General features: G+C 33.9%; 1 protein-coding gene across 9 annotated transcripts in view; it reads right to left on the bottom strand.

Annotated features, from left to right (window-relative positions):
* The window catches only part of dlg5a (discs, large homolog 5a (Drosophila)), a 155,188-nt gene extending 133,668 nt beyond the window's left edge, over window positions 1–21,520 (bottom strand). For 8 of the 9 annotated variants that reach the window (XM_087278377.1, XM_087278380.1, XM_087278384.1 and 5 more), the window contains exon 1: window positions 20,791–21,520. In XM_087278377.1, coding sequence (XP_087134503.1) covers window positions 20,791–21,091 — 301 coding nt within the window. In that variant the 5' untranslated portion in view covers window positions 21,092–21,520. The remainder of the gene's footprint in view (window positions 1–20,790) is intronic. The other variant, NM_001145603.1, reaches the window with a different exon arrangement.
* Between the last annotated feature and the right edge of the window lie 272 nt (window positions 21,521–21,792).

The following is a 21,792-nucleotide window of genomic DNA, read 5'->3' as shown; positions in this document are numbered from 1 at the left end:
TTTACATTCTGCTTCCTGGCAAACTTTTTTTTTGGGGATCTTTATTTTCAATGTCCTGTATGTTTCAATCACACAAATCTGGGAATCAAAATGTGGTTCCCATCTCCAAACTGTTGAATTTGACTAATTTCCAAATGTGGTTTCATTGCAAAAAGCAGGTTCTGTATTTTAATGAATTTCTGAAGAAAAAATGATGTTGAAACAAGATAAATAAATATTTTAATTTAAGGGCACACTCACATTAGGTACACTTTCAGAAATAAAAGTATGCGAGCTATCACTGGGGTGGTACCTTTCCCGAAGGTACACATTTGTACCTAAAAGGTCTATATTAATACCTCAAGGGTACATATAAGGACCTTAAAAGTACCAAAGTGTTCCTCTTAAAATTTTTAGGTACTAATATGTACTTTTGAGGTAACAATATGGACCCATTAAGTACAAACATGTACCTTCTGAAAAGGTACCACCCCAGTGACAGTTCACGTACCTTTATTTCGCAGAGTGTACAGTTGCCTTGAACCGTGCCAAAGCACAATTGTCCCCCATGGCCTCTTCCCCTCAGCCTGCGCTCACATTGCATTTTTTAACTACTGGACCTGAATACGCTTACATCATCAATAATGCGACTGTTCAGTTTAACGGGAACTGAAGCTCTCTCGCTCAGCACAGTGGAGATTGCTTTAGTTGTATCATTTTGTATTATTTTTAGTCATTTGGGATCCAGTGACACGCAGTCAAACACTTTGCCGAACAGATCCACCACTTTTGACGCTCATAAATTATCAGAAAAGTCATAAAAGTGCAGCGAGAGGTCTGTCTTTAATAAACTATGACAGTTTGCGTTTATTGAAAATTAAGAATGATAAATAAATCCATATGAAACAGTCCCCTAAAATCTTCAGTTTCGGCTCAGACACTTTGCATTCACACTACAAGTGTACCGCGCCAAAGCCCAAGTGAACCGCGCTCTGGCACGCCAGGGCCTATTTCGGAGCACTCACACTTCTCAAACGAATCAGGAAACATGCATGGGCAAGGTTTTTATAGCTCTAACATTTAATGTATAAACATGCATCCAAGGTCATATAGGTATATATATATATATATATATAAATAAAAATGCTATATATACATATATATAAATAAAAATGCTATATATACACAGTTGCTATATAAAATGCTATATGTATGTATATATGTATATATATTTATGCAAAATATTGCCATATACTTTTTATTTTACAAACCATTAGTCTACCAAAAAAACACAGGAAGGCAAATTATGCATAAAAGCAAAAAAATTCCCCACAGCAGGTGATCTGAAGTTTGAAAGTTACTTTGAAATTCACTGTTGAAGATAGTGACTTGGTTACAAATGCATTGCACTGATGACTGTCAAGCTGGTGCATTATAGAGGATGAATTTAGAAACGCACCTTGAGCGTGAGAGCGAAGATTAGTGTGCTGACAGACTAACAGCATGCTCAAAATCCTCCCAGGCAGTCATCAGAGACAAGCCACAAAAAAATCTAAATAAATCTTATACTGAAACAGAAAAAAAAAAAACTGGAAAATGTGCATGCTGCACCTTTTACTATAAGGATCATAGAGCTTCTAAATGCAGCTGTGCAGATATTCAGATGTGCTGCGTGGCACAATTCATAACAATATCAGTTTGCATTTCACACGTCAGCGTAAATGAACAGGGTCACTTCAACTCTGATCATGCAGCAGAAAACTTTTGAGGGTGACTCTTACAGCATTTTGATGGCATGAATTTGCATTCCGTTTCAAAACTAGATTAACTTTCCTCAAAATACTGAACACTCATCCGACTGGGTTGCAGTGACGGGTACATAATGCAGGCTTACTCTAATATAGCATCTCTCTACGGGACGCATGGCCCGTTTTCCGATACCCCACTGTAGTGCTTCCTAGAAAAAGCTCCATGTGCCATTCTGATCACTCCCGCTCAGATTAACAGGCATCAAGACTCATGCCGTCTCAAGTCCTCCTGGGAAGATTACATGTACAAGCCTGGAAGTGGTAATTAAGATGTGATGTGCAGTCAAGTGATTCTAGCTAGAACAATATTTCATTAGTTTTACACTGACTCTAACATAGAAAACCTTTTTAGTGCTTACGCAACTAAATGACTAACAAAAAATATGCATTAAAAGATGCTAACTGTGCTTTACGCTTTTCTATTTAGCATTTAGTAACAACTTGCTAGGACAAAAAAGGGGGAAGGCTTTAAGGCAAAAAAACAACAACCAATAAATAGCTTATCAATACCGAAAGATCACTTACTTATCAGTTATGATCCTTAAAATAGTTTTACTTGGATATACTGTGGTTGACTAAAGTGATCATTGATTCCTGTTCTCCAAGGCGCCACACTGACATGAGTGTTTGAGTCTATCAGCTATACAAGAGCTAAGCAATTATATATAGTTTCAGCATTGATATAGCAATGTGTGTATTCGCAATAGTCACATCAGAGGTTATGCAATGCTGAGCTGAGATTATAGTTGACCATGAACCACAATTTAAAATGTGATGTGTGGAGCCACTACAGAGTTTAACCATAACAGAGTGAAAGTTTATCATCTGCATGTGTTTTTAAAAGAGCCCATTATGGATTTCTGAAAATTACCTTCCATGCATTGTGGACCACAGCTCTAATAGAATAAAACCATCCATCTAAAGTGCACATTAATAAAATAATATTTTTATTATATTTGTATTATTATATTAAGTCGACTCAGTCATTTAAATTATTAGTTATTCATCTGGATCTCTTGCCTGTTTGTATCGATGTCGACACGAAACAATACCAAATATAAAGTGCCGGATCTTGTAAAACATAAAAGCAGCTTTCCTTTCAAACACTAGCAGTGTGCGGGTGTGTATGGGATTGATCATGACTGAAGATGAGTGAACATCCTGATAATTAATGCAATATCCTATCCTACAACGGAGCATTCTTCGGCCATTTTTAAAGGGAGGATCAGCAAAGACTATTTGATGTAAATATGTATGGGACTTTTGTCAGTACAGTTCATATGAACCAGTTTATTCGTCCTCCAGATCTCAAGCTGTAAGTGCGATTAACATGGTTGCCTTGTTTTCTGCAGCTTGCAAAATATGCATCTAATTGTGTTTTGTTACTTGTATTTGCTCCGCACAGCTTGTACTGTATATGGTTGACTCTTTATATTCACATATTGTGTCTAAAACAATGTTGAAAATGCAACGCATGCTGCTTTTTTTTTTTTACTAATTTAAATGGGGTGGTGAGCTCTGGATTCCCTGCCATTTGCCACCACCGACTGTTTCTCCAAATGTGCTCTGTTCAAGTTTTAAAATAGGTAACTTTTGCCACTGTGTTGGTTATTACTAAATGCGTGTCATTGTTATTACTTGGTTAAAAATAGAGCAATGTGCCGGTATTTACTGCATTGCTTTAATGTAGTAATACATACACTCTGAAACTCTGTGAAAGCAGTCGAGCAATCACAACAGACTGGGTCATCAGACCAATCACCGCAGATTAGCATCATGCAAGGGAGGGGTTTGAGAACAAACCAATAACTGAACAAATCATATGGGGGTCATTGTGATAATTAATATTCATTCATTAATCTGGGGTCGCCACAGCGGAGTGAACTGCTAACTTATCATCAAGCATATCTTTTACGCATGGGTTGCAGCTGGAAGGGCATCCTATCACTAGGAAACACACTCAATCACACACATACAGTACACTATGGCCAATTGAGCTTACGCAATTCACCTATAACACATGTCTTTAGACATGGGATGGTCTATTTTATGCAGATGCTCTGTATGCAATGTAATTTTTTTCTGGTGAAATTGTATTCATCATATTGCAATATATACTACCTGACAAAAAGTCTTGTTGTCAATCCCAGTTGTAGGAGCAACAAACAATAACTTGATTTCTGTTCATACATCTGTTGAACAGCATCCCAATCTTCACAAATACAGCAGAGGAACTATTGGAACCCGCATGGACCCAAGATTCTCAGTTGTTTGATGAAGGAAAAAATTCATGATTTGGGGTTACATTCAGTATAAGGGAAGAGATCTGCAGAGCGGATGGCAACATCAACATTTTTGCTGAAAGAAAAAAGAAGGTCAAGGTGCTCGAGGATTGGCCAGCCCAGTCACCAGATATGAACATTATTGAGCATGTCTAGGGTAAGATGGAGGAGGCATTGAAGATGAATCCAAAAAATCTTGATTAACACAGAGTCCTGCAAGAACACTTTCTTTGCCATTTCATATGACTTGATTAATAAGTTATTTCAGTTATTGCAGAGATGTATGGATGCAGACATCCAAGCTCATGGGAGTCATCAACAATATTAATTATTTTTCTACTGCACCATGACTTTATATTCTATACTATACATTATTTCTGTTAAGTGACAAGACTTTTGTCTAACCAAAGTATGACCTTACTGTCCTAATTAAAAATAAAAAATGAAGGCATGATCATTTTATTTTGATAAACTAAGCGTAATCTAGAGGACTTTGCCTTTCGTATAAGCCACTTGTGATACCAAATCATGAACTAGAGGACAACATTTGTTGTTCCTAAAATTTCCGAAGGTAACAACTATTGTGTTAGGTAGTGTACATATCAGAAAAACTAAATATTTCAATGTTTCATTATTATCTGTCCATGGTCAGAACAGTTATATTGTGACAACACCACACAGAAAACTAGTAAAGGTTGCTGAAAACGAGTGGTAAAGCTAGTAAATGTGTGAAAAGTATATGAATGTGTGAAACTGCAGTGAAGTACAAATATCAAGTTTTAGTGCGCTCTCAAATTGTGTCATGTATGAATTTATATTATTTGTTCAATTCAAGTTTATTTGTATAGCGCTTTTTACAATCCTTGTTTCAAAGCCGCTTTACAAAAGGTCCACATGAATGCATTACAATCAAATTAAGTTAAAGTTACGATTAAATACAAGTTAATATATATATGGTTGTGACGTCTATGTGTATACGTTTAATGAAGTAGTTGTATGAATGCATTTGACCACATGAAAGCACTACAATAGCAATTCAACGAAATGTGCTTGACTACCTTTAAAAATAAAAAAAAAAAATTCGTAAATTGACCAGCTCAAACCAATTTGTATCCCATTTGCTACGCTTTTCTAGAGTTAGACTTTAAGAATTTTACTCTGTAAATCTGATGTGATCTGACAACACTTCTTTTAGGCATTATGCTCCTAAAATCTGGAACTGTCTCCCTCTTAAAGTGAAAGAATCCCCTAGTATTCATGTTTTTAAAAGCGTGTTAAGACACATCTTTTTAAAATTTCGAATGAATACACAAGTTTGTAAGGTGTATGCATTTTATCTTTATTGTTGTAGGTTTGTGTATGTATGCATGTACGGTGTATGCTTGCATATGTAAGGACTATTGTGTGTGTGTGTGTGTGTGTGTGTGTGTGTGTGTGTGATCATGTGGATATATGCTTATATTTTGTGTACATGAATGCTTTTATTCGAGTATATTTGTCAAGTTTATGTTGTCTATTTTAATGCTTTTTTTGTTGTTGTTTGTGAGGCATTTTGAGTTGCATGTATGTTGGAAAAGTGCTATACAAATAAAATGTATTATTATTATTATTATTATTATTATATTTAGACTTGTATTAATCATGGTCTTCTTGAATTAAACTTATAGCCACAAAACATCTGACTAAATTCAAATATTCCCACTAATATGGTATTCATCCACTCTCATCAGTTTGATCAATCAAACACCACTTGGAAGCATGATGAGGCAATCCCAGCTCAGTATATTCCTATTGCTTCAAAACTAGCATTATAGACTATGGCACTTCAGCAGCTTGTCTGCAATTAAACAGCTTGGAAACACTTGAAAATAGTAATGAAATCTTTTTTGATAGATCTGCCTCTCATGGAGAAACTGGAAGGCTTGTGTCCATTTAGCGAGACCTGGACTTGCAAACATCCATGAGACACTGACACAGTATCATTGTGTCTCCTTTAATTACAGCATTAGCAATCATTCACCCATTCTGCTGCTATTAAACGATCAGGCGTTTCTAGCGAGAGTTCACACCACAAATTGAGCTGAGATCAATACTGTTTGAGCCAATGAAAATGTGAAAATGCGTCATCATCAGCAGAGATATTGGATCATCAAACAGCTCTATTGAGCCACAATAATAACGAGGTGTTAACTTAGAGATAGAGAGACAGACAGAAAGCTTAAAGAAATGAACACACAATGTCATTTTAGCTAAAAGCAGTGGAGTCTTGATTTAGACAGGTGGATAAAAGGAAGTTGACACGCAGAATATTAAAAATAGAGGCTATCCTGTCCTTGAGTGTGATGGTAGGAGTGAGACATCCTGAAAAAAAAGCAAAAAAAAAACCTTTAGATCTGAAGTGATAGCCTTGAATCAGAGTGGCATCTGTATTAATATTTCATGGCATGAGCTGAGCTTCACAAAGCCAACAGTAGTGCACACGTCTACTCCGTCAGAATACTCCTGAAAGTTCATTCATAAAACCACTTCTGAGATTTTAACCAAGAAGTGTTTATATCTTACATGTTCAAATTGTTTTAAATAGGAATACTACCAGGACTCATCAATATAGATGGTTTGCTGGTCTTGGGCAATGTGAGAGTTTCTGGCCTACTGACAGAGATGTGCTGCCACTGAAAATCTAACATTCATTGTTTTGACATTTTATTTCCCTGTAAAAAAATGTTTATGTCATGACACCCAAAGTGTTATACTTAAGTATAATAATACCATGTGATAATTTGTTATTTAACATGTAAAAACTAATAAAAAATAGATAAAAACATGTTATAGCTATAAATAATCTTCATACAAATAGGCATGCCAAAAGTATTGAATTCAGTATTTACCACTAACATTTGAGCACTGTTAAACATATTCATGAATTGGCTGATTAGCCATTGTGTTCATGTGCTCAATAGAAATTACAGTTATTTGCCGTGAAGGTCATAAGTTCACCACTCTTCACTGATGCTCACTGAGTGTAAACACAGATACAGGGGACCCTGGAGCGTATTAAAAGTCACGTCATTCAGCTTGTCCGTCTATCTATCGACTGATTTCTACAGCTTTGAAACGTCCAGTGTCTGTATCTGTGTTTGCACCCATTGAACTGGTGAGGAATGGTAAACTGATGACCTTTAAGGCCAATTACAGTCATTTTTGAGAACCCTTCATATAAATAATATTTACATTTTTAAATATCTATTTTTTTAACAAGTAAAACTTTTTTAGATGATACAAAATGAAAATAAAAAACAAATATTACTAGAAAACACTGATAGAGTACACACAAGCATTTTACAATAAAAACTGTTAAAGGTTTTAGAAAGTTTTAGAAAAGCGTAAGTGACAATTCAGCAATTTTGCTCTCATATAATAAATGAACGACTAACAGGTAGATCCCTTTTAAAAGGTTGTGCTTTTTAAAAAAAAAAACTAAAGCTGGTATTTTTTTTTATAAAAAAAATAAAGCTGGTATATATATATATATATATATATATATATATATATATATATATATATATATATATATATATATATATATATATATATATATATATATATATTATTAATATATTGATAAACCTGCATATATATATATATTAGAGCTGCACAATTAATCGAAAAAAAAAAAAAACTATCTTGATTTGGCCCCCTAGACGATCTTAATACAGCAATTCTACAATTTTGCCAATCATTTTTTTAAGTTCAGGAGATAGCACAAGTCTTCACGTTGTTTTACATACGTTGCTGGACACTTCCAAATAGTGTTGTAAAAATTAAATAATGAATTAACATGCTATAATTCACCCAAAATGTCATTTCTGCCTTCATGTAATGATGTATTCGCAGGCGCGAAATCAAACGTGACGTGAGCTGTTACCACAGAGAGGGCGGGCACGCACCCTACCTGATAGACATGCGCGTCTACTTTAGTGAACAGAACCTGTATAGGCTGTAAATAACAGGTAATAAAGTTGTAAATAACATTAAGTTTGTGGCTAATCATTTGGAAGCCGAGCGGGAAGTTTGAACAGCATATAGCAGTGAAAATGAAACCGAAAGCACGCACATCATTTAAATAATCATAATAGCATTTTCGAGTAATGACTACGACAAGCATTTAATATGTTTTCCTTCCATAGCGAACACAAAGTGTTGTCCATGAAATTAAATGTTTAACAGCGTCAGTATAACTGTAGCCTATATAATGTTGAATATAATGCAAGAGGGAATCTGATATTGACAAATGTCTGATTTTAACAGTGAAAATAAATGGTCTAATAATGTTGTCAATGACAGATTGCAAGCATATGTGTCAAACATAATAATTCAACTTCAGGATTATGAATAATTATATTCTGATATCGTCACTTTACTGTGCATTAATGACCAGGAAAATATAAAATCTATTCAAGTCCACTATTGCAAAATTTAGCATTTTAACCAACAGTACATCTACACATAATATTATTATTTTTATTTTACCATATGTTTCTGAAATAATAATAATAGCTCACTCATATTAAGCTTTATTTTACATCTACAGAATTGTGACAAAATCGTTTTCTTTATTTTAGGCAAAAAAACAAAAACAAAATATCACAAAAAAAAAAATCCTCATTTTAGCAAGAATCGTGTGAAGCTCTAATATATATATATATATATCTTCTTATATATATCTTCTTATGATCTGATTGGCCCATAAAACACTTAGCAGACTGTCATGTATTTCTGCCTAAGTGATTGACGGTGCTGTGTGCTGTCAAGCTCTGAAAGTAAGATGTTTCTTTTCCGGACAGAGTGGCTGGGCTGTGTGACATAATCTGCAGCCCATTGGTTCTTTTCTTTATTGACATTGGGCTGACCAAATCACAAACTTCCATGTTGGGCTGAAGACAAGCGCATGAGATATCATGACATATTGTTTTTGATCGTCAGCATGATGTAGGCTTATAGTGACAATAATATTTATACAATATGGTTATCATAATGATATTTATACATGACCAAACTAGTGTGCAACTTAAGCAACTTTTTTACAATTAGTTTTGTAGTTCGGGCAGAAACAAATATTTGTTACATTTTTCAACTGTTTGAGTTCATTTGATTGACAATGTAAAATCTTTTTGCTACGTTTGAAGTTTCATTGTTGAGTTAAACTTTTTTTAGGGTCTCTGACACATTGCTTTTATTATTTAACTTTGTTTTATTAATCAACATTAACTGTGTGCGTCAGCAGGCAGTTTTTGTCATGTTCATTATTTATTAGGCTCCCTCAAAACACAGAGGCACCCACATTTCCAGTGTGGATTATAATTTTATTATAATATTAAATAAATCAAATTTAAGTTTTTAATTTGTCAAGTCTCATTATTTCCTATAAATGGCTTTTGTGCTTTTATTGAATGGGAGTTGGTAAACATATTCAAGGGCGTGCACAGATAGGGAGCATTTTGATTGATGTAGTGGGCTGCTCTGGCCCAAAATGCCAGGACTGATTTTTTTTGTCCTAGTCCAGCCCTGCAATGAGAGCAATTGTTTGTATTCAATACTTTATTGCTACTATTATAATTTTCCATATCTGTAATACTTGTATTTTGGCATTTTTTGCAGTCCACTTAGAATCCAACATGGAAATCAATGTTTTCTTGATTGGCATTGATTTTTTTTAAATTCAAATGGCATTAACATGCCTGTGTTTTTATTTCTGTAATAAATATGGCTGTCAAGCCAGAATCTTGATGGTTTATTGCGGGTATGTTGTTTACATGAAGAAATCTGTGTTACAAGTTAAACAAAATTCTAATAATGAGTTATATTTTGAATAGTATTTGTCTTGCGTTTACATAAATTTTACATATGAATAGCCAAAATTACAAAGTTTCAGTATTTTAAATGTGATTAATCGCGATTAGTTTTTTTTTTTAAATGCGATTAATTAGTTAATTTTTTTTATCGATTGACAGTACTAATATATATATATATATATATATATATATATATATATATATATATATATATATATATATATATATATATATATATATATATTTATTATTATTATTTCTTTATCGTTTAACTGACATCATTAATCAGTCAATGATGAATCGGTTATTATGAGCATTTCCTTGGACAACAATAAAATGCTGTTTATTTTATTCGTTTACTTTTTCTTTATTGAATTTATCTGTGCTTGTTGACGGTTTTTTATAGAAGAAAAACATAATCGCAATGTTACATTTTTCCAATGCCGTGCAGCCACACTTTAAATCTCAAAGTCTACTCCAAAGAAAGATACTTTGTTTTTGTTTTTTTAAATCAAAAACGATGTCTAAACACCAATCACAACGCACTAGGATGGCTAACCAATCACTACACATTTTGTTTTTCTGAAGGCAGGTCTTTTTCCTAGAACAAGTGATTTGCGCCAGGCTGGGGAGAAAAGCCTTGTAATAATGTAAATGTGAAAAACAATGCTTTTTTTACCAAACCACCAAGAATCAAAACATGTTCCAGCACAACACCTAAAAACAGAATCAACACTTTATAAAACAGCAAAAACAGAACCCTTTTAGAATCCCAAAAAATGCTTTGAAGCTATAAAACAAAGGATACAAGACTCGCTCAGAAATGCAACCACATGTCAAACACAAATCATTTTTCCTGCTGAAAAGCTCAATTTCTAGAGCTGGGGGAATCAAGAACTCTTTTTGATATACTGTCACATTGTAACTGCACTGATCAACTGGGATTGAAGTGGACGGCCCTCGTGGTCCGTAAACAGCACAAACTGCTGACCATGCAGTTTGGACCAGTTCATTTCAAACAAAAGGTCTGTTGTCTCTGTATTGGCCCTACGTTGGACTGCATGAAGGAGTTGCGGACAAGCCCTAGTCAATGTGAAACAACTGCACTGCTGCTCATTTGAAATGGATGACACCATAAAGCTGCAGTGTCGCATTCAACCACCTCCCATCCAAGGCAGTCCATAGGTCACAGCAATAACTTCAGATGGGGAAACCGTGAAGGCATCAGGCTGCATCTGCATCAGCATCAGCATCAATGCACACGCCACAGAGACTTCAGGCCAAGAGCAGTGAGAGAAACAGCTATTAAATGTAGAGCCCTATTATTTTGAGTTCACTTGAGAACTGAGAGTTCACTTCACCAGCATGTGATAATGTGATTAAGTTTCTATCCTTGAAATGACAAGACAGTGAGTTTTAAAGTCTGCATAAACCAAAAAACATTTTGTTTTTTTGTTTTGTTTTTTCATATTGTTATATGTTGACAAATCCCAAAATTTCAGACAGACATAATATGAGAATTTGACTAAAACAAACAAGTGCTTTCAGATTTAAATTTTAGATGACAGATTTTTGATTTTTTTTCCTTAATAATATGCATGAAATGAAAATTGTTTGCCACAAAATAATATTAATTGTTTGCCACAAAACCAGCAATGTGAGCTAACAAAGTCAATATGGTTATTAAGGGTTTCACAACAACTTGAACACACCTTAAAATAAATGCTGTACTAATGTGTGGTGGTTATATTTATTTCTTAAAGTAATAATACTGATACTGAACAACACATTTATGAAAACAATTTCACAACAATTTCTTTTCTTCCATTTTCACATTAAAACTCTATTGTGCAGCACATTCATTCATTCATTTTCTTGTCGGCTTAGTCCCTTTATTATTAATCCGGGGTCGCCACAGCAGAATGAACCACCAACTTATCCAGCACATTTTTACGCAGCGGATGCCGTTCCAGCCGCAACCTATCTCTGAGGAAACATCCACACACACACACACACACACACACACACACACACACACACACACACACACACACACATACACACATACACACACACACCCATACCCTACGGACAATTTAGCCTACCCAATTCACCTGTACGGTATGACTTTGGACTGTGAGGGAAACCGGAGCACCCAGAGGAAAACCACGCGAACGCAGGGAAAACATGCAAACTCCACACAGAAATGTCAACTGAGCCGAGATTCGAACCAGCGACCTTCTTGCTGTGAGGCGACAGCACTATCTACTGCGCCACTGCTTCGCCCTATTGTGCAGCACAGTGACGGCTAAATGGAAAAACATTACATTTGAAGATATCACAATGTTATATCATTGTTTCCTTTTATTTGATTATCACCCTTATTTAAATTCTGCTAAATTTGAATCCATTCCATACATAGAATATAAAATATTGTTTGAATGGGTTCAACTGATATCACACATGGTCCTAAACCTTTTCAAATATTAATTTTAATATTAAAACAGAATCCATAATAAAAAAAAAAAAAATTAAAAAAGAACTTAAGTGTTTTTAAAGAGCTCCAAAAACTCAAAGCAGAAAAATTATAATTTGGGAGGAAGAATATGAAATAATAAGTGGTAAAAAATAAAAAATAAAAAAAATTTTCAAAAAAAGATAAAAGATTTAAAATCTTTGTTAATTACACATGCTTCATTCATTTCAATTAATAAACTAGCACTGTCGCCTCACAGCAAGAATGTTGCTGGTTAGATTCCCGGTTGAACTATTTGTCACTTCTGTGTGGAGTTTGCATGTTTTCTCTGTGTTCTCGTGGGTTTCCACTGGTTGCACTCAAAAAGATAACTACATTTTATTGAGGGTAGGATTTTTCATTCAATAGATTTGTTTAGCACAAAAAAATATTTACACAATTAAATGCAATTGAGTTGGTCCAACATGATTTTAACAAATAAAAGTTTGAATACATTTGTATTTTTATTTAACAAACTCAAAGGTCTGATAACATATGTCTACTGTGTTGTACATTTCGAAGTCTATTCGTTTTATTTGAAGTTTTTCTAAATGAACTAAAAGAGCCGTTTTGAAGCATATTTCGTGAGTTACATAAACAGTTTTCGAAGAACCATCTCAGAACTAATTTATTGCTCACTGAGCAAAGCAACAAACTGCATTTTTGCTTATTAAGCTGCCAAAACCCAAAGCATGGGTGCTTTTGCAAGGTGGTAATCTCAAAACTAAAGTAAAGATTAAAATCCACTTTAAACACCTAAGATTACTTTTATTGTCAACATTTCCCTATCCTAATTCAATCCAATGCAAAGCATGCTCAGAACAACAATCCCCTAACCGGGTAGTTGGACCAACACAATTACTTCATGTTGTCCCAAAACAAAATGCTTAAGTTAACTTCATGGTTTACCAATTTAGGTGGAGTAAACATAAAACTAAGAAATTAGCAAAAGAAATTGCAATAATAGTGTTGTTTTAGCTCATTTCAAACAGGTAGTTTGAACAAGCAGCAGTAATAATTATTTGTTCCGGTTTCCCAAACAGTCCAAAGACATGCACTATTAATTAAAGAATTTGTACTCAGTTGTTGAAATGATATCTATAAAAATGAACACCAAACTTTATTTATTTCTATGAAAACTGATTTCATAGAGCCCTAAAACTGTTTTTAAAGTAAACAATAAAAAAAAAACCACCAAGTCAACAGAAATGATCATGGATGCGTTTACAGTAATCAATGCGTTTTGGCTCATGGAAATGTGCAAGTTTGCACTACCGCCATCGGAATTTTATGTACCGCACATAAATCTCACTCTTCCTGTCCTGTTAAGAGAGATTGATCTGCAACATTGATCTTTTGTCTACCTATTTTGCTTGATTTATGAGGCTGTGAACAGGAGAGTCTATCCATGCAGAGCCATGCTGTTTGCAGTTCCTTTAGCCAGTGTGCTGAACAGTTGGAGCTGCTGCAAAATGCTCTTTTCTGAACTCATCCAGCCCCTCCTCCACCACTGTGTGAGCGTTTGTGTATTGAGGAAGACCTGGCAATGAAAAGAGCCAACAGTGGCAGCTTGAGAGAATGAGTTCAGAGCAGGTTCATATTAGCGCTAGTAATCATACATGCAAACGGCAGAGTCATTTCAGGCCGTCTGGAGCCTGCAGGGAGAAAAGGCTCATCTTTAGCTCTTAATAACGTGACTAAATGTAATAATCACATCAACTAAAATAAACGATTCTTCTGAAATACCTTTTCAGCTCAAATCAGAATAAAAGGCAGGTTTTTTAGTGAGAGGCCTTGGAAAACATGAAACAACGTAATCTGGAGATATATAGTCATATGTGGATAGAATATATATATATATATATATATATATATATATATATATATATATATATATATATATATATATATATATATATATATATATACACATATATATATATATATATATATATATATATATATATACACATATATATATATATATATATATATATATATATATATATATATATATATACACACACATATATATATATATATATATATATATATATATATATATATATATATATATATATATATATATATATATATATATATATATATATATATATATATATATATATATACACACACATATATACACACACACATATATATATATATATATATATATATATATATATATATATATATATATATATATATATATATATATATATATATATATATATATATATATACATACAATTGCATGTTTATGAATTTGTTATAACTGGGTGTGAATACAAATAAAACCACATCAGACTGTGATGACAAGAACAAGCCCAGGGTGTGTGTTTGAGTGTGTACTTGTTTATGTGGTTTACAAGAAAATTTACATAATGACATTGGTATGGAAATATTAAAGGGGTTTATGAGGACATAACTTATGTGCTTGTAATTCAAAATGCTTTAATCATACTTCAACAGGGTCTTTTGACATTAAACATTTTTTGGTTTATTGATAAGGGTAGGGCAAGGCAAAATAAGAAAGTGTTTTTACAGTCTAAAATACATTATGCTTCGGTTGCATCCTTGTAAACCATGCATTCAAGTAGGTTTGTGTCTGTGTGTGTGTTTGTAAACTAACTAAATACAACAGAGAATCTTGATGGGTGAATCACAGATATGTCCTGATAAGCTTGTTAGCAGCAGGTCAAAAGTAAATCAAAATACAGCATAAAAGACAATACAATTACAAAAAACTCTCTAGCAATAACCAGTAAGAGATAGAAATAAACAACTATATTAAAGTTAAAAAAAAATCATACAATTAATCTTGCATACTGATTTACTGCTCAAAAACCATTTCCAAATACTAACAATGTTGCTTTATATTTTTGTGGAAACCACAAAAAAAAAACTAGAGTACTTTTCTTGCTTTATTGTTTGGGATTTACTGAAAATAAAATTATAATATATAAATATACAGTTTAAGTCAATATCAATATATCCTTACACCTTCATTTTCCAAAACTCCTCACAGTGGAGGTCTCTGAAAATCAGATTAATTACAATCATCTCAAAGCCTTGTCTGAGACTCTAGAGCCATTTTTACAGGTCTACAAACTCAGCACATGTATGTTCAAATCGATTTGCCATGGTATCCTGGCAAGCGTGTTTCCATGGAAACTAGTAAGCCCATAGGCTATTCCATAGACCTGCATCAGGGAAGCTCTTGGTTTGAACAAAATTAAAATGGAAATGACATGACCCGTGTCATGAGCGGTGAAATCTCCATAGGCTAATAATGCAGAAGAAAAAACAAAAAACCTTTATTTCAGTTATCCATGATTCCTCTCTCTGATCACTGGTGATAGCTTGAAGACGTGGAGCATTGAACGAGAAGCCCTAGTGTGATCTTTGCATACAGGGCCAATCGATAGTACTTTTTTAACAGCACGTTTCAACTTGCAGAAGATCCCTGTTCCACCCTGCTGTTCAACTACCTTCACTGGGAAAATCCTAACTATTTAGCATTGATCCATCAGGCAACACGTTCATTATGTCATAAAACAATTACGTCATTCATTGCTTTAAAGCATCCGCAGTAAACTACTGTTAATTTAAGAGACATCTTTCTCTTATGCAATAAAAGAACATATTTATCATGTGTGCAAATACATAGACATGTCATACTCGGGTATCTTGGTTTGTTTTTTCAAAGCAAAAAGAAAATGTTGCAAAATATATACAAAACGTCAGAAACCTATTGGCTCCAATAGTTTGGTGACCATCAGGGTTCAAATGCTAGCCTTAACAACGACTTTGTTTACATGGACATTAGTAATCTAATTATTTGCCTTAATTTGAATAAGACAATAAAATGATTAAGGTGTTTACACGAGTTGCTTTTTGAATGTTCCTTTCATGATTCCGTTTTACATGTTGTAGCACATACTGTAATTTGATTAAGGTAAAATTTTGCAGTTTGATATCTTCACTTTTATTCAAGAACATTTCATGTGTGCCCCCCGTGACAAACGAGACATTGGATGAGAGTTTAAACTGCTGAAAGACTGTTGTTTTAATGGAATTTGATATAGCCCGTCGTATGAGACAAAAAAAAAAAAACTTAGCGTTTCTTAATGTGCGTGTCTGTTGTCCTTCGCCGACTGGGTAGGTGCAGAGAATAGTATCAAACAGCCTTGTGTGTACAGACTATTCTTTCGCAAAATGCAGCAAAAATCCTACACGACGGTATAGTTTGATTAAGATGTTTACATGTCTGTACTAGGCATGGGCCATATAAGATTCTGACGGTATAATAACCTAGGATAAAAATAGCATGGTTTTACAGTATTCAGAATACTGCTCTAAAATAAGTTCTTTTTTTTTTAATATCTGGGTATAAACAACTTTTTCCCCACATTGAACACAATATATTTTATTTTAGGATATATTTACAACCAGTAGCTTTTTTCTTTTCTGCTGAAGATACTGTTGCCGTAAAAAAATAAATAGATAAAATGGTTGTGAAAAACATGTGTGTATATATATATATATATATATATATATATATATATATATATATATATATATATATATATATATATATATATATATATATATATATAAAACTTTACATATACCTTCGGAACAATAAAACACAAAACTTCGAAGGCTTTAAAATCAGATTACTGGTATATGTAAATGTACTTAATGACTGATATAAACACCATACTAAAGCAAAAAATAGGGTTCATACACATTTTTACTACTAAACTTTTCACAACTTTTCCATGATTTTTTCAAGCCTTTCAAGTAAATTTTCATGACCTAATGTTTCATGCAATGTTTACATATGCGTGGTAAAAGAAAAACAATGCATGTTCAATTTTATTACAGCATATCGTAAAACACGCAACAATCTATTTAGTTTCAGTGTAAATTTATTTCTATGTAAAACTGATTTAGATACTGCTTACACCGCACTAATAATGTGAGAGTATATGATTGGGCAAGGACAGAAAAGAAGCAAATAACCTATATTCAAGTATAGAGATATCTGTTTTCCATACCTTTTCCAAAACTTTGTGGGTTTTTCTGTTTTTTCCAAAACTTTTCCAGGCCTGGAAAATGCCATATTAAAATTCCATGACTTTTCCAGGTTTTTCCAACTTATGAACCCTGAAAAAGTTCATTTTAATTAAAAGTGTAAACAGACCCTTAAAACTAAAAGTCCAAATTCAGATAATTTTGGCTTCCACTAAAAAGTGACTTATTTTAAGGGTCATATAGATGCATTCAAGCAACCATTCAATTCAATTCAATTCAGCTTTATTTGTATAGCGCTTTTACAATGTAGATTGTGTCCAAGCAGCTTCACATAAATGGTCATAGTAACTGGAACAGTGTGGTTCAGGTTGTGGTTCAACCATACACACAAAAGTTCACTTCAGTCAAGTTTATCCACCAAAATAAAAGACTCCATCATCTGCTTCATCTTTACATTCATCTAAAAGAAATCAAACACAAGTTTTAAAGGGCGCACTGATCCACATCATGAATCAAGCATAAAGGGCATGTTCACCTCCCAATCCTCTATCCTTCTTGCCAGTGACTTCAGTCAATTCCAGCACTTGTCTATTGATCCAAAGCTAAAAATAACCGAAACCACCATGCAAACAATTTCATCACATAATCCTCTTATCATCCAACTTACAAAAAATGTTTTAATCACATTATCAATGCACATGCAAAAAAAAAAAATAATTATATCTGCATGCATACGTCTAAAAACATCTCGAACAACTGCTTCTACATTAGACATAACTCGCCAAACATCTATTTAAATGAGTACTGGATAATCAGCCCAAAAATGATACTTTAATAATAGGATTTTTTTTTTTTTTTACCATGTATTTCAATGACTGCTTTCAAACCAACATTATTTAGAAAATCTTGCTTTGTGTTTGTGTGAAGAAAATGTATTTTTGGTTTAACTATCCTTTTAACCTGGTTTACACCTGGATTGAATTTTCATCTGTAACTAAAATCACAAGCAGATGCTACAATAGTATAAATGGGGTCAAAATCTTCACCTGCCAAGAGGTTTCATCTGGTCAATGTTGCAATGTAAATACACAATATAAGGCAATCCACTCGCAAACAGTATGTATTAAAAATATGTCAATCTATTTCAGATGTCAAAGCATGTATAATCTGATTCTCATCACGTATCAAGGATGATGACATGTTTACCTCCCAGTCCTTTAACCTTATTCCCAGAGTGATCAATTCCAGTACTCTCCTATTGATCCAAAAGCTAATATAACTGAAACCATTGTGCTACACCATTGCATCACCAATATGACCTCATAAACAATGTAAATATAAAGACATGTTATGCACAAGATCACACACTTGATTCCTAATTTTTTTCCATCTAATGTCTGTGACTTCATGCATCCACTTGGACCTGACTAAAATCGATATATATTTAATATTGAAGTACGAGTGTAGATGAAGTTAATCTATAAAAACATACATTTCAGTAACAGAACTTACACATTTTCATTGTTTAACATTACTTATCAAATGTGATTAAATGCATGTGGAAATTAAATAAGTGGTTTTATATTTAAGCCCTTTGAATTATAAAGCAAAACATAACTTATTTAGTGTTTTGTAAAAAAAAATAAACAAACAAATATATTTTGCTTTTGGTAAACAAAATAATAATATCAATAATAATAATAATAATAATAATAATAATAATAATATTAATAAAATCCACTGAAATAAAACCATTTTAACACATTATTAAATAACGGAGTGTTGAAAGGAAAGTAATTTTACCTTACTGAACCCAGTCTTAATAGGTTTATTTTGTATAATTTAAATTTCTATTTCATGGTAACAAACACATACATCCATTTCTGGTGCTCAGAAAGCAGAAACTTGAATAAAAACATGCTATCGAGAGATTGTATGGTGGTTCGCGTGGAATAAAAAAAAATCAGCAGACAATCACTTTTTAATGGGATTGGATTTCTCAAAAGACCCCAAAGTTTGCCTTAAAAAAAGAGGAAATTTCCTCTGGAATTTTTACAAAGGTTGTCTGAGACATGACACAGAAATGGCTGATTCAGATGGGATTAAAATTTTAAAAGTACATATGTGAAACAGAAATTCCAATACCCTATAAAACTACTCTCGGCTGAACAGGGCTTATGTCTATACTGAACATATTCTAGAATGTTAAGCAAGTTTCAAAATGGGAGACCCCCAATGCAATGGCATGTTAATGCATTTTGCATATTTAATGCATGTTAATGCAAATAAAATGCATTAAACTCATTTAGAAATAATTAGATTTATAAATTAACATAATACTTAATTTTAAATGTTAAACACATTACCAACATAAACAAGACAATAACCACTTTAATTACTAAAATACAGGGCTTATGACAAAGACTTCAATTAACCATTTTGAACAAGACTCAATATCAAATATTGAAGTTATAAATACTTTTTTTACAAATACTATATTCCATATTTTTATATACAAGAGTTTAAATTAACAAAAACAATACACAGGTCTGTAGACTTTTTTATTTATTTTTATTCGTTCTTATTAGCAAACTTTTTCCATTTAAATAATAAAATCAAGAATTTATAATAAGAGTTTACAAATAATTATCAAGTGGACATCTGAACTTGATTTTCTGACTCCCAAACCTAACTAAACATGAATCAAATAAATAATTAAAAACATGACTGAAATACATATATAATATGTAGCCTATGAACTACATATTCCCTCTTTATACAAGAAACTATAGAGTTGCCTATAGTTAAGAATTTTAAGAGGTCCATTGCATGAGGACCACTATGTTTTGATGTGTAAAAAGTTTGAAAAACACAATGGTTTAGTGACTTGTAACTGTGATCTAACACACATCATGAAACAATGTGATCGACACGTTCACCTTTAAATCTAGAATAACCTCTTCCAACACTTTCAAATCGATCCAAAGCTAAAAATGTAACAGAAAGCACCATTAACTGTTGGCGCCATGAAGAAACAGTGTTGCATCTTGGCATTGAAGCATCCTCTGCACAAAAGCATGACCTCATCATCTATGCAAATACCTAATGATGCATGCAAGAGAGAATTCAGATCCCGCACTGTGCATATTACACACACGTAAATTATACTACAACTAATGTTTAGCATCTCCAAGGACTTTCAGATCCATCTCTAGAAGAAACAAGACCACCAAACATCCGTGTTGGTTCAAAACCTCCATCAAGCCTCATGCGTTCATAAGCACGTCTACTCATCCCTGTATCTTACTTACCAGAGTGATGATCGGCTGGTCCTCCACCGTTGGAGAAAAGGGCAGAGTACAGGTGAGGGTATGTCTTCTCCAGGGCCACACAGAGCTCCAGGAAATGGTCGCTCTGCTTGTTCATGAGCATCTTCAGGAGCTGCTCCACTTTCTCTGCGCTGGAGGAGCAGTTCTGGTCCAGCTCGAACGCTTCCTGCTCGCTGAGGCTTCCCGATTTACTCAGCAGCTCAATCAGCCGGTCAGCATCCGTGATGGACTCCAGCAAGTTCTGGTGGCACTGGTGGAGTAACTCTTTGTGCTTGGGCTCCATTGCAGTTCCTACAGTTCCTTAGCTAACTAGCTAGCTCAGTGCTATCGCCAATTCCGCCACACAATCCCGATGAACGCAGCAGGAACTTCACTCTATCCGCTCACTTGTAGGATTTGAGCCACGGCGCCATGAGACTCGATGGCTCAACGAAGCGGGTTTTTATTACAAACAGCAGAAAGGCACAGAAGCCATGTTTGTTGCCCGAGGCTGTTGACTGCACTAAACAGCGAGACATTTCTCCGGTTCACTTACGCGAAGCAACTTCGTCCATTTTCCCCCTGCGCTTCCGAGGAGAGCATGTTCGTCTGCGTTTATAGTTTCTTCTTGGCCATTTATTTTGCGCGGTGAGGACACAAGTGAGAGGGAAAGTAGCACAACTCTTCTTGCGAACCTACTCAAACTGTACGCTCCGCCATGTCTCGGTATCTCAGCAGCTGCTGCCCGCTGTCAATCAACTTCCCGTATTGTGCCCATATACGGTCAAGTGGGCGGGGATTTTTCCTGAGACACACCTGGTTTTCCCAAGTGGGCGTGCTCTGCTGTTTAATATTTCAGGCAAAAAAGGCTGCACAGTTGTGAAGATGATGCATCATGACATAACTAGTGGAAGGGGGATTTTACGCTGGAACATGTGCTCTGCTACACCACAGAATGTTTGCTGTGGATTTTTGGTAAATGTGACTGTGCAAGTCTGTGCTTTA

The sequence above is a fragment of the Danio rerio genome, chromosome 13, assembly GCF_052040795.2.
Source record: "Danio rerio strain M-AB ecotype USA chromosome 13, GRCz13ab, whole genome shotgun sequence".
NCBI lineage: Eukaryota > Metazoa > Chordata > Actinopteri > Cypriniformes > Danionidae > Danio > Danio rerio.
This window is presented reverse-complemented; position numbering and strand designations above follow the sequence as displayed.